At 45.5% G+C, this 13,709-nt stretch overlaps 1 protein-coding gene across 3 annotated transcripts in view; it reads left to right on the forward strand.

Annotated features, from left to right (window-relative positions):
* herc2 (HECT and RLD domain containing E3 ubiquitin protein ligase 2) overlaps positions 1-13,709 on the forward strand; it is a 60,478-nt gene that overhangs the window by 18,867 nt on the left and 27,902 nt on the right. The window contains exons 14-39 of one of the 3 annotated variants that reach the window (XM_012861121.3): positions 1,274-1,387; positions 1,473-1,724; positions 1,807-2,000; positions 2,084-2,284; positions 2,379-2,607; positions 3,521-3,645; positions 3,817-3,995; positions 4,085-4,269; positions 4,353-4,508; positions 4,612-4,797; positions 5,244-5,420; positions 6,889-6,992; positions 7,086-7,236; positions 8,751-8,965; positions 9,054-9,186; positions 9,351-9,478; positions 9,862-10,057; positions 10,155-10,288; positions 10,439-10,615; positions 10,724-10,860; positions 10,957-11,108; positions 11,484-11,675; positions 11,797-11,984; positions 12,551-12,743; positions 12,843-13,025; positions 13,115-13,299. In XM_012861121.3, coding sequence (XP_012716575.2) covers positions 1,274-1,387; positions 1,473-1,724; positions 1,807-2,000; positions 2,084-2,284; positions 2,379-2,607; positions 3,521-3,645; positions 3,817-3,995; positions 4,085-4,269; positions 4,353-4,508; positions 4,612-4,797; positions 5,244-5,420; positions 6,889-6,992; positions 7,086-7,236; positions 8,751-8,965; positions 9,054-9,186; positions 9,351-9,478; positions 9,862-10,057; positions 10,155-10,288; positions 10,439-10,615; positions 10,724-10,860; positions 10,957-11,108; positions 11,484-11,675; positions 11,797-11,984; positions 12,551-12,743; positions 12,843-13,025; positions 13,115-13,299 — 4,466 coding nt within the window. The remainder of the gene's footprint in view (positions 1-1,273; positions 1,388-1,472; positions 1,725-1,806; positions 2,001-2,083; positions 2,285-2,378; positions 2,608-3,520; positions 3,646-3,816; positions 3,996-4,084; positions 4,270-4,352; positions 4,509-4,611; positions 4,798-5,243; positions 5,421-6,888; positions 6,993-7,085; positions 7,237-8,750; positions 8,966-9,053; positions 9,187-9,350; positions 9,479-9,861; positions 10,058-10,154; positions 10,289-10,438; positions 10,616-10,723; positions 10,861-10,956; positions 11,109-11,483; positions 11,676-11,796; positions 11,985-12,550; positions 12,744-12,842; positions 13,026-13,114; positions 13,300-13,709) is intronic. The other 2 variants (XM_021315764.2, XM_012861122.3) reach the window with 2 other exon arrangements.

Raw genomic sequence — 13,709 nt, forward strand, 5'->3', positions numbered from 1 at the left:
GCAGCATCATGCTGTGGAGCTGTTTTTCTTCCGCAAGGACAGGGAAGCTGGTCACAGTCTGCAGGAAGACAACCTGTTAAAGGCTTAAAGACTTGAGACTGGAGCAGAGGTTCACATTCCAGAAGGACAGCGGCTCTGAACATGAAGCCGGAGGTGAAAATGGAGACCAATGGCGTACCGCGAGCGAGCTATTTTTAGAAACGTAACGTCACGATGACGTCACATCACGTGGTACGCAGTAGGACAAACTTGCATAGTCCGCCGCTGTTTCGCTGTAAAAGAGATGTGCGTTAGCCTAGGTTTTACTCGGTAAACGACTGCTTTTTCCAAATCTAAGACCATGGTTTTTAAACATTGTTGCTATGGAACGGGCAACAGCGACTCGAGTTACGCTGATCGGCCGCATATGAAGGATGTTTTCTTCAAGACTGCCAAGGAGAAATGTGTGACACCGGGGCGGTCGGCCTACACAGCAGTTCAACCCGGAAAAAGTTACCAAATTCAAGTACATATGTAGCAAGCATTTTGTTGGAGGAAAGGGCCCAACCGAAGAACATCCTGACCCAATTCCAGCGACATCAAGTCAAGGTAAGAGTATTTTGGTGGCCGACATGTTAATAAAGTAGCGCCTGCTACCATGACAGCATATAGGCTATCATGGTAGCAGGCGCTAACATGATAGCCTGCTACCAGGATAGCTTACTCAAAAACATTTCAAATGAGACAAACATTAAACATATACCGATCCCTGGACGGTGATTACAAACAAAAAAATGGCCGATGACGCCATGACCGCCGCGCAGGAAAAAAAAAACAAAGCTTACCGTTCGATCAACTCGGCCCGTTTTCCGGTTTTTTTAAGCCCTCGACACTCAAGCCATCGTTTGAGCTGAAGGTTGGTGTGTTCTTCCACAGTGCGACCAGTTCGACCAGTAATCCGTGAGCCTGGGACATCGTCTTGGGAAAGTTTAATGGCTGCAAAGTCGGTCGTATCGCTGGTTCTGTTGCGCGTGTAATAGCTGGTTGCTACGGGTGTTCTCTACCTGTATGCCCTACCTAAGCGGCAAAAGGGGCGTTGCTCTTGAGTCGGTGACGTCACGTGCGCGGTACGCCATTGAGGATCTGTTTTCAGCGTTAATAAATCAGCAAAAAGTTCAAAGTGTGTGGATAGTTTTTAAAAAGCCTTGTACATGCAGCGATGTCACTAGATATGACTTCATCTTCTGTTTTTTTTTTTTTATTCTAAGTAGCTCTCTGTCGTGTTTGTTTTCAGGCTCCAGCGAGGACCAGACCACACCCATGCTAGTGACGGCACTAAAAGGACATAAGGTCATGGATGTGGCGTGTGGAAGTGGGGACGCCCAGACGCTCGCTGTGACCGAAAACGGTTGGAAGAAGCGATTTTTGCTGATATAACTTGCCTCATAAAGGCTTCCCTGCTTATGTTGCCCCTCTTCGCCGTGTCTCTTCAGGCCAGGTGTGGTCCTGGGGCGACGGCGACTACGGGAAGCTGGGCCGAGGAGGCAGCGACGGCTGCAAGACGCCCAAGCTGGTGGAGAAGTTGCAGGATCTGGATATAGTGAAGGTGTGCTGCGGCAGCCAGTTCTCCGTGGCGCTCACCAAAGACGGCCAGGTGTACACCTGGGGGAAGGGAGACAACCAGCGTCTCGGTCACGGCACCGACGAACACGTGCGTTATCCAAAGCTGCTCGACAGTCTTCAGGGTGAGTCGATGACGGCAGCCAGAGGGTCTCCGGAGGATTCAAGGAGACGGTGGCTTACGTTTGTTTTTTTGCTTCCAATCAGGGAAGAAAGTGGTGGATATTGCTGTGGGGTCCACACACTGTCTGGCCCTAACGGACGACGGGGAAGTCCACAGCTGGGGCAGCAACGATAAGCTCCAGCACTTTGATACGCTCTTCTCCAACAAGAAGCAGCCCAAAGCACTCCCGGGGCTCAACTCCAAGCACATTGTGGGAATTTCCTGTGGCCCAGGACAAGTAAGACGAACCCTTAGTTCTGATTGGACAACATTTGTAAGGTTTGGGGAGGAAGAAGATTTAACAAATTTCCTGTTTTTCAGAGCTTTGCCTGGTCCTCCTGCTCGGAGTGGTCTGTTGGGCAGCGTGTGCCCTTCGTGGTGGATGTTTGCTCCACCACCTTCGAGCAGCTGGACCTGCTGCTGCGTCAGGTTAGCGACGGCATGGACGGCAGCTCGGACTGGCCTCCACCCCAGGAGAAGGAGTGCATGGTAGTGGCCACCCTCAACCTGCTCAGGCTCCAGGTGGGCAGCAGCATGTCAAGCGGATGAAACCACCCGTTTTGGTTTCTGTACGTCATTGTTTTAGCCTTTAATCCTCGCCTGTTTTTCCCCTCAGCTCCACGCAGCCATCAGTAACCAGGTGGATCCGGAGGAGCTGGGGCTGGGGCTTGGCAGCGTGCTCCTTAACAACCTTAAACAAACGGTGGTGGTGCTCGCCAGCAATGCCGGCGTTCTCAACACCGTGCAGGCTGCTGCCCAGGCCGTGCTGCAGAGCGGGTGGTCAGTCCTGCTGCCTACGGCCGAGGAAAGGGCCAGAGCGCTGTCCTCGCTGCTGCCCAATGCTGGTGAGAGAAAAGCGCATCAGTTTTACACTAGGCTCGCGCATTCACTCCAATCTTTTTATTTAAATGTCAACTATGGGTCCGATTTACAAAAACGAAAGTTTATCACACATATAGATATTTTCTAATCCAGAGAATCTTTATTCAAACCTTTTTTGAGTTGTTTGTGTCCCAGTGGTTTGTTAACTCCATTAACATACTGAATCAGATCAGCCTGTTTATCAATATCTACTGATAAATCTGAAATGTTCAGTTGTTGGATTGTGTAAAAGCTACCCCACCCTGCCGGCCGCTAGACGCCTTGGCGGACCCCCAGCTTCTTGCCCAGACGTGATCACACTTGATAATAAAACGTATTTTAAAGAATGACTCTCAAAGCAGAAAACTATACTTTAACACCTTTAATCCAAACAAGCTAGAGAAATGGTTACAGATCAGCGCTGAGGCTCTTGACGGTTATCGACGCCGGAAAAACACTGAAGAAGAGCCTCGAATGATGGTTACCGTAGTTTTTTATAGACTCTAGGTACACATGTTGTCAGTAGAAAACATGTCACCACTCAGGTTTTCTGATAGATTTTAATACCATGGTGTCCAAAACTGTCTAAGTGGGCGTTCTGCATCCAACATAACTCACCGTTCCATTTATATATCCATGTTACCCAGATCTATGTGACATAGCCTCATCTAATATCTAACAATTGTTGACATGAGATTTGAGTAAAAGCAGTTCTTGGTCATCAATAAATGTGATTTCAGTAATGAGCAAAATATTCATGAATGATTTTATTAAAGACATTTTTAACTGAGCAAGTCTAATTTACCCTCGCATAACAGAATGGTGCACACTTTGTCACCGGCGTTCAAAAAAATCAAAAACTAAGACCTGGGTGAACATTTCTATTTTTTTTTGCAGCATCTGGAAATGAGATGAGTGTGAGTCCTGGGCGGCGCTTCATGATCGACCTGTTGGTGAGCAGCCTCATGGCCGACGGAGGGCTGGAGTCTGCGCTCAACGCCGCCATCACGGCTGAGATCCAGGTCAGAGTGTGAAAAGGCATGAGGCGCGCGCTGTTGTGCTACCTCATGATGTAACGACCCTTTTTCCTTTGGAGTAGCTCAGTGCTGATTAAACAGCAGCGGTAAAACTCAGGCTGTGCTCAACACAGTCGGCTAGTGGAAAACCTTTGTTTCTGGTCGTTATGACTGCAGGATATCGAGGCCAAGAAGGAGGCTCAGAAAGAGAAGGAGATCGATGAGCAGGAAGCCAACGCCTCCACCATGCACCGCTGTCGTACCGTGCTAGATAAGGACCTGATCAACACCGGCATCTACGAGTCAACAGGAAAGCAAAGTCTGCCCTTAGTCCAGCTCGTGCAGCAGCTTTTGAGGTACCTGCTGGTGGCCAGCATCGGTGCGTCTACTTCATCAGAACCCGTTTCCCTGTCCGCTAACAAATGTCCGTGTTTGAAATCGGCAGGAACATCGCCTCACAGACCATAGCGAGACTAAAAGACGTCGCCCGGCGCATCTCCAACTATTTAGAAGCAGAGCACGTCAGCAAGGAGCGATCTGCCTCTCTGGATCTGCTGCTACGCTTCCAGCGGCTGCTCGTCAGCAAGCTTTACCTGGGTGTCACGGACAGCGAGAACGTCAACGGATACAGTGAGTGGCTCGGTCCAGATCAGAGCTTTTCCTCGCCTGTTCGGGTTGAGCTCTGAGCAAGCGGCACCTGTTCTCTCCCGCAGATCCCGAGCTTCTGGGTGTTGGCTCCTTGTTAAAGAAGTACATCGCTCTGTTGTGTACTCACATTGGAGACATCCTGCCTGTGGCAACAAGCATTGCGTCGACGGGGCGGCGGCATTTTGCAGAAGTTTCTCGGGTTATTGAAGGAGACCTAACTGGTAGATTCCTTCCCTCGGTCTCTATTTACAGTATAGCTCTCATTTATAGCTTTAAGGCTCTTGTGAGTGATTTAAAAATGTTTCTGTCTTTGTTGTTTATTAGGAGTGCTTCTGCCTGAGCTGGTGGTGTCCATCATCCTTCTCCTTACCATCGATGCTGGTCTGATGCAGGAGACCGGCGCCATCCCTCTGCTGGCCGGACTTCTGGAGCACCTGGACCGTTTCAACCACCTGGCCCCAGGACATGAGAGGGACGATAACGAGGATTTGGCCTGGCCGGGCATTATGGGTATAATGCATGACCTCTGATCTTTAATAAATAACTCATTAAATGATGTTGTATATGCAAAATCTATTTTTTAGCGATAAAGTTTTGAAGGTACTTAAAGATAGAGTTGGCGATATTTCCAGAAGCTTCCCCAAGTCCCTTTTTGACTCAGTCCTTCCTCTTCTTCTCATAAACATGAACACGGTTTGCTTCTTGCAATCGGGGGGGGGGAGGACCATTTCTCTGACCAATCACTGCCCTTCGGTGCAAATGACAGGATGGGTCAGAGCTTTTACTGGCCTGCAGCTCTCAGAGATTTATATTTTTAACCTCCTTTTTCTGAATACATAATATATTGACAACTGTCAGGCTAGAAGGACCGTTTCACGCAGTTTAACAAAAAGTATTTCTAAAAAAGTATTACCAACTCTAGCATTCACTTTTTTTTTTTTCTTCTGTTATGACAGGGTCTTTCTTCACCGGACAAAGTTCCAAGAACAATGAAGAGGTTTCACTGATCCGTAAGGCTGACCTGGAGAATCACAACAAAGATGGTGGCTTCTGGACAGTAATTGATGGGAAGGTTTATGACATTAAAGACTTCCAGGCTCAGTCCCAGTCTCTCACAGGGAACAGCATCTTGGGTAAGATTTAAAAGTTTCTTTACATAGAATGTTTTTAACTTTTAAACGTGTATTCTTTATTTTTTTTTTTTGGTTTTTTTTAGAAAGTATAAATGTTGCCCGCTAGCAGTGTCCCAATCTTTTTCCGTTAGTTCAGTTGTTTGTAACGTTGCGTCTGTGATAGGAGCTTTCAGAAATAAATCAAATAAACTGTACTTTTGAGTACTTGTTGAGTTATTTAGGTTAAGGTAGAGCTGATACAGTAAAATTAACAAATAAGTGTCATGGGTATGCTTGAAAACTGTGTCGTTTTTAAGGTTCAGCCAAATAACCTGCTGCATTTCAGCAGCATTAAACTTGAGTCATTCATTAATGATGTTCCAGAAACCGAGTTTCTGCAGTTCAGCCTAAATATTGTCCTCCAGTGTCGCACAAATGTGAGCACATCCTTTTAATATAACTCGTCACACAGCCATTAATGGCCGAACTGATCAAGAGTTAAGGCAGTGCTGGAAAATAATGCTGGCCACACAAAATATTGAAATGCTGGGTGCAATTTGGGCATTTTTACTCAGGGTTGTACTCACTTTTGTTGCTTGCAGCTTAGACATGAATGAATGTGTAGAGTTATTTTTAGGGTGAGTTTATACTGTCATTCAAACTTTACACCTACTGCTTGATCTTGTATCCAAGTGTCATAATTTCAATGTTGTCCAATGAACAGATGTAAAAAAAATAACTATAAAAACGTGAGGGGTGTACTCACTTTCGTGAGATACAGTATGATTAAGCAGTTTAGGAAAGCTCCTAAATGTGCTAAGAACTCATTAGTTAAGATGCTTTATGGTTCGTTTTTTAAAACGTACGTCTGGCAGCTAAAGTCTATAATAACCTCGCGTCTTGCTCCTGATGAAGTCTGAAGGCGGTGTGAGCTAATGTTAGCATGTTTACTTCCTGTTTGGATAGGACCGGTTGACATTTCAGCTTTGTAACCTGTCAGTGCAGTTCCGAGTAATCGTTAAAAGTTATAGAAAAATCCACAGCTGCAGTGGCATTTATCGAGTTTGGTAGAGAGAGCATCATGCATAAGGTTGTTTTTGCTGTCAGGTGGACTGATGTGCTGCACACATTTTTCTGCAAATCTGCTTTGTGAGCTCAGCGCTTTGCAATAAATATCATAAAATTATTGATTAGCAATAAAAAGGAAAGTACTTTATTGAAATTAACAAGATGCCATACATGGCCTATAATACTATGTTTCAAGCAGTGTTTATGAAAACTTTGACAGTAAAAAATGAAAATTAAAAGTCACTCGGCTCACTGAGAGATCATTTTGAAATAAGACCCCAGTAACCCAAATGCTTGGGATCTGGACATCGCCAACGCCTGCTGTGATTCGTCACATGATCAGAGGGTACTTGTAGATTTCTGGATTTATTTTTTTCCCCATCCTGAGTTGCTAAAACAAAATGTCTCTTTTCTTTTACAGCTCAGTTTGCCGGAGAAGACCCTGTGGTTGCTTTGGAAGCTGCCTTACAGTTTGAGGACACCAGAGAGTCCATGCAGGCCTTCTGCGTTGGCCAGTACATGGAGGTACTGACCGTCCCATCAGAAAAACAAACAAACTTTTTCGCCTTGTCTTGGTTTTTCTCTTGTTTTGAAATGGGACATTTTTCTTATTTACAGCCTAACCAGGAGACTGTGACCACTCCGGACCTCAGCAGTCTGTCTTCGCCGCTCATTGACACCGAGAGGAATCTGGGGCTACTGTTGGGTCTCCACGCCTCTTATTTGGCCAAAAGCACGCCGTTGTCGCCTATGGAGATTGAATGTGCCAGTGGGTTGAAGGACATTTTAAATCAGTCTTTTAAAAATCCCTCCAGAGTTCCTGTCAGACTAGACATTTGCTCATAATGATAGTAAAAGGAATTCATTGTATTTGGTTTTAAGTAACTATGGTTCCCAACTTTATCTACTCATGCTGTAACTTGCACATTGAAGCTCTAATGAAAGGATAAACCCTTAGATAGTTGGTCCTGTGCACGTTGCACCTAAATTGTACATTTCCCTTACTCATCGATAAGGTTCTGGATTAATTCTGCCTGAACGTTTGACACGTCTCTGTCAAGATAGTAGAGCTGTTTAGCATTTGTTGGTTTCTTACTGTGAACCTGGCGTTTAAGCATAGTCCACAAATTTTTAATGGCGTCTGAGCCTTTCTATTGTTCTATTGTTCTATTATAGCCCACTTTATTTGTCTTAAAGAATGGGAATTATTGTCCTGTCTGAATATAAGTTTCGACCATCTGACCTGAACTTTCATCCTTTCGTTAAAAGAAACTGGTTGAGGCGTATAAATAGTCTTATAAATAGTCGGCTGATTGAGAGACACCACACGTAACGATAAAAAAAAATCGTTGGTTTGCTCGTACAGTGTGTATTTATTCGGTCAGACAGCAAGCACAGCACACACGACCAGATTTCACTCAGGATCATTTGACCACAGATCGCTCCCTGGAAGCTGCTCCCCAAGGGATGGGTTAAACACAGAGGCAAAGTTCCCTCCTGTGAGCCTATAAATATTTATTTGCGAAAAAAGAAAAAAAAATTGGACTCACAAGTTGCCCACCAAGAAAAATCACCAGCTCCCACAGCAATAGTGGCATTGACCAATCATGGTGGAGACAGCATCGTGCACAGGGTGGTTTTTGCTGTCAGTGGCACTGATGCGCTGCATGAAGTAGGTGGAATAATAATAAAGTAATGCTGCTGACCTGATTTGAAGCTTAAGATTTGATCCTTTTTTCTCATAGCAATAACATTCATATAATTGCACTGAACTTACAATATTGGAGGGGGGGAAATTTTTTTTCGGTACTAAACCTCAGATTTTTGGAATGGGTTAGATCTTGTCTATTTATAGGGATACGCAGATTACCATAATTCTTCAACTTAACCCAGACGCACATCAAATGTGTTTTTAACATGATTAAAGCATGCTACCATTAAGACTGGAGACCTGCCCAGAGCCCCATGAAAGCTAGTCAGTTAGGCTAGAAGCTTGTTGATCAGACCAAAAAATCACGTGGTTTCTCTGCAACTCGCTAAGTGCCTTGTTTCTAATCAGTAGTAATGCATGTAGAAATTTGATCTCGTGTGTAAAATTTTGACACAATATTTTAAAGATGTGCATCCAGTTTTTTCTTAAATAAACATTAAAACTGGATGTTGTATAATACACCTCCCTCCTCCCCAGTTACAGCCATTATTGTCAGTGATGAGTTTATGTATACATGTGTCTGTCCCTAACACTGAATTGAAACAGATTTTTTTGTCCTTCCCTTCGCTCAGAATGGCTCCAGTCCTCCATATTCTCTGGTGGGCTTCAGACCAGTCAGATCCACTATAACTACAACGAAGAGAAGGACGAAGACCACTGCAGCTCCCTGGGCACCAGCACTCCGGATAAGGCCAAACTTTACTCCCGCAGGATCACCCTCAGCGACCACGCGCAGCCTTTTCTCCAGGCCATAGCTGACAACAACACTCAGGACCACACTGTGAAGGTAGAGGAGGTTAAAACTAGGTTTGCAGGGCTAGTGGGCAGACATGAATCTGATGGGTAATCCTTTTATGCCTTTTTTTTTCTTCTAGGACTTTTTGTGCCAAATAGAGCGTTGCTGTAAGCAGTACCATCTCATCACACCCATCACCTTTCCCCCAGAGCATCCGGTGGAGGAAGTTGGCCGCCTGCTGCTCTGCTGCTTGCTCAAACATCAGGACCTCGGTAACCTCGCAGCGGGACACGCGTCGGTTTTTATTCTGCAGAATGACACGCTGCCTTTTCTCATTCTACATCAGACAATTCGTTTATTGTAGTTTATTGTGCACAAACACTCGTAACGGCCTGCATTTCGGCAGGAATTGAACGTTGACCCTCTTCTGTCACAGGTCACGTTGCTCTCTCACTTGTCAGTCCATGTGCCTTGGGGGTGGACCAGGGAAAACAGAGGTCCCTCCCTAAATCCATGATTGATGTCTGCCGCATGGTCTACCAGGCAAAATGTTCATTAATTAAGGTATGGATCTTCGCTTATGACTAAATAATACCCTATTGAGTTATATGTGATGTAAAACGTGCCCTTTTTATTTTTTTTAATTTTTTTTTGTCTTCCACATTTTCTTACATTACAGCCAGATTGTGTCTTTTCTATTGAGATTTTATGTGAACCAAAAACAAAGTAGTTTGTAATGTAAGACTAGTGTTTTAAAATACATGATTAACTTTACCAGCATGCTTCTTCTGGCTGGACATAGTAGTAACACTTCGAAGTAGTGAAGCCATAGTCTAGACTTGAATCTGTGGCACAGCCTAAAGATTAGGGTGATGGCTAGCAGGCCTTCCAACCTGCTCACCAAAGATGAATCCTGTTATAACTGCCTCTTCACGGTCTCACTTCAGACTCATCAGGAACAAGGCCGCTCCTATAAGGAGGTGTGCGCCCCGGTCGTGGAGCGGCTCAGGTTTCTGTTCAATGAGCTGCGGCCAGCGGTGAGCAACGACCTGTCAATCGTGTCCAAGCTGAAGCTGCTGAGCTCTCAGCCGCGATGGAGGAGGATCGCTCAGAAATTAATTAGGGACCGAAGGAAAAAAAGAGGTGGGATACCTCGACCTGTTCTGCAAAGTCTCCTTTTTTTTTTTTTTTTTGTTGGTACGTCGGCTGTAAAATAATTTCCAATGTTTCCCTTTTTTAGTGGCTAAGAAGTCAGAGTCTTCTGATGTAGATGAGCCAAAGCTGGAGAATGAGGGGACCAATGAAGAGGAGCATAATGTGCACATAAGTCCCACTCCTGCAGACAGGAAATCACCAACTGGAAAGACGCCCAAGGTAGATTTGATATTCCTGGGTCAGTGATGGGTTTGAAAACTAAAATAAGAGGTGATCAAATTGTAAAAAAGCGCCTGGGGTTATGTTTGCTTACTGAACTTGTGAGTGAATTTCCTGACTTTGCACCTAAACGAAGGTCTGATTCTCTAGCAGGACAAGTGGCAGCCGCTTTTAAACACGGTGACGAGCGTCCAGCGATACCGGTGGCTGAAACACAGCGTTCCCGGCGTCTTTTCTCAGTCCAGCCTCATGGGCACTATTGTGGAGTTCGCGCTGAAGGAGGAGCCGTTGGATGTGGAAAAAATGAGGAAGTGCCTCCTGAAGCAGGTGAGATTGAAAGTGACGATGTTTAGTGCTCGTCGTCAACCAGGAGCCCATAATGGCATCAGCCCTGCTCAGAAAAGCGAGACCGACGTCGTCTCTGTTTCCTTCCAGCTGGAAAGGGCCGAGGTGAGGTTGGAGGGCATCGACACCATGCTGAAGTTGGCCTCCAAAAGCTTCCTGCTGCCATCCGTGCAGTATGCGATGCTCTGCGGCTGGCAAAGGGTGATACCTGAAGGGACCAACATCGGGTGGGTGAACGGCTTTTAAGCCTATGCAAAAAGAAAAACCTAATCGCTGCACGTTCTTTGAGTTCAAAGCTGGAGTGTGCTGACTTGTCTCTGCAGGGAGCCGTTGTCAGACTGCCTTAAACATGTCGATCTCATCCCTCCCTTCAATCGGATGCTTTTGGAGGTGACGTTCGGGAAGTTGTATTCCTGGGCGATCCACAACGTTCGCAACATCCTGCTGGAGGCCAGCGCCCGGTTTAAAGAGCTAGGTGAGTGGTGGGAAGAATGGCCCATTTAATGCGCACATCAGCTCCTCCAGTTAAACGTGCTCTTGAATTATTTATAATTATCTAAACTAATATGCAGTGCCTTGCAAAAGTATTCATTCCCCGTTTGCTTTTTCATATTTTGTCACATTTAGAGCCTCGGATTTCAATGTGTTTCATTGGGATTCAGTGTGATAGCCCAACACAGAGTAGTGGAAGAAAAATGGATCGTCTCTAAGATTATTTTTAAATAAAAATGTGAACTGTGGCGTTATATTCATCTACTCTTAAACACTTTAAGAAACGCAGTGTAACTAATATCTTTCTGAAATCACCTATTTAACACGAGTTCACCTCCGTCTTTACTGTCCCAACCAGGTGTGCAGCCCGTTCCTCTACAGACCATCACCAACGAGAACCCGGCGGGACCAAGCCTCGGCACCATTCCACAGGCCCGCTTCCTCCTGGCTATGATCCATATGCTGGCCCTGAAACATGGCTCCAACAGCCTCAGCCTCTTGCTAAACTCTGGTCTACTGGCCCTCACGCAGAGCATACTCAAGCTCATTGGTGAGTGCTCACCGGCCCAACAGGTCCAGGTCACCCAGAACAGAAGCAGGCGGGCTTGTCTGGATTTGGCTGTGAATTTTATGTTCTTAAATATTTATTTGTATGCTTTTTTTCTCTCTAGGCCCCAGCACTGATAGCAGTGAGGAGGACCTCAGCTTGTGCGCTCACGGAGGCTCTGCCACAGTACTGGAAGAGTCCAGAAAGGAGGCGGCCCCCGCTCCCTTACCCGCCTCTGGGCCAGAACTCGCTGCCATGATGAAGATTGGTACCAGAGTGATGAGGGGAGTGGACTGGAAATGGGGCGATCAGGTATCTAAATGGTTTTTTTTCAAGGACTCTATCTATCTATCTATCTATCTATCTATCTATCTATCTATCTATCTATCTATCTATCTATCTATCTTGACTGATATTGTATTTTGTTATCATGTGGTGTTGTTTTTTTATTGTTCCTGCCTCAGGACGACAGATGTAAATTAGCATCTATGCTATAATCTGGCTCATTTACAATCTGTACAAGAGTATATAATTGTTCCTTAATGTGCACTGTCCTGATTAAATAAATAGATAGATAAAATATCTATCTATCTATCTATCTATCTATCTATCTATCTATCTATCTATCTATCTATCTATCTATCTATCTATCTATCTATCTATCTATCTATCTATCTATCTATCTATCTATCTATCTATCTATCTATCTATCTATCTATCTCTAAATTAAATGTGAACTTCTAAAGTCTAATAAATCAACATCTCATGTAGTGTCAAAAGAGAAGACTGTTAAGAAGCGATTTAAAGTCAGAGATAGAAGTAGCCTCTTTAGTTTAAGTGCCGTGAGTCTTTATGATCGCTCCTTGTGACTGTCCCAGGACGGCCCCGCTCCCGGTCTGGGCCGAGTCATCGGAGAGCTGGGTGAGGACGGGTGGATCAGAGTTCAGTGGGACACGAGCAGCACCAACTCGTACAGGATGGGCAAAGAAGGCAAGTACGACCTGAAACTGGCAGAGCCGCCCCCGGCTGCTCAGCCCACCGCCGAGGACTCGGACACGGAGGACGACACAGGTCAGTGTTCACAGCAGGCCCGCTGGAAGCGGCTGTGGTTCCGGGCGACGCGCGGACAACAACTGGCAACTTTAACGCGCTTTCCTTCTTGTTTCAAAGAAGGCGAGCTGATAGAGAAGAGCAGCCACCCGACAGCGATGATGTTAACCAGCACGGTCAACCTGCTCAAGACGCTCTCTCTATCCGCCGGGATCTATGCAGAGGTTCTGCAAACAGACGCCATTCGGACTCTGTGTGGACTTCTGAGGATGCTTGTGGAAAGTGGAGTCAATGACAAGTCAAGTAATTAAACCTCCTTATGATGATCAACTTTTTTTCCTTCGTAGTTATTGTTGGGGAGCAGTGTAACATGAACAGATTTCTGGTTTCAGGCTGTCATTCCCACAGGCTGGTGTCTCGAGAGCAGCACCGGAGCTGGTGCACTCTGGGCTTCATCCGCAGCATCGCTCTCATGCCTCAAATGTGCAGCACCCTCAGCACCTCTGCCTGGATTGGCCTCCTCATCCGAATCGTAGAGGGCCACCAGTCCTTCAACGCCATCACTCTGCAGAGACAGGTAGGTATGGTTAGGGCCAGCCTCGCCTTTTTTCCCAGAAAATACAGGCCTTATAACTCATTCTAAATGTGACAACAGCACCCCCTGCTGTTTGGGCTGTAGTTGTGGTCAGTGGTATGATGAATACCAAATAATGAACTCGTAAAAAAAGTACAAAAGTGTTATGAAGCCCCAATCAGCTTCAGATCTCTAAGTTACAACCACTGCATTTTATTTGAAGTCTTCTGGGTTTCTAAATATCTATCAATTAGACTTTTAGGTGTGCTTGGGGGGAAAATATGTTAAACTTTCTGGTTAAAAAGTCAAACCTCAGGCTTTATTTCCTCACAAATTTATAAAACAGTGGCAGTGAAAGGTTGCAGAAATTCAGCCTTCCTGTTGTCTGTTGAAATTCTTGCTCTCACGTTCTT

This window comes from Fundulus heteroclitus, chromosome 9 (genome assembly GCF_011125445.2).
Source record: "Fundulus heteroclitus isolate FHET01 chromosome 9, MU-UCD_Fhet_4.1, whole genome shotgun sequence".
Classification (NCBI taxonomy): domain Eukaryota; kingdom Metazoa; phylum Chordata; class Actinopteri; order Cyprinodontiformes; family Fundulidae; genus Fundulus; species Fundulus heteroclitus.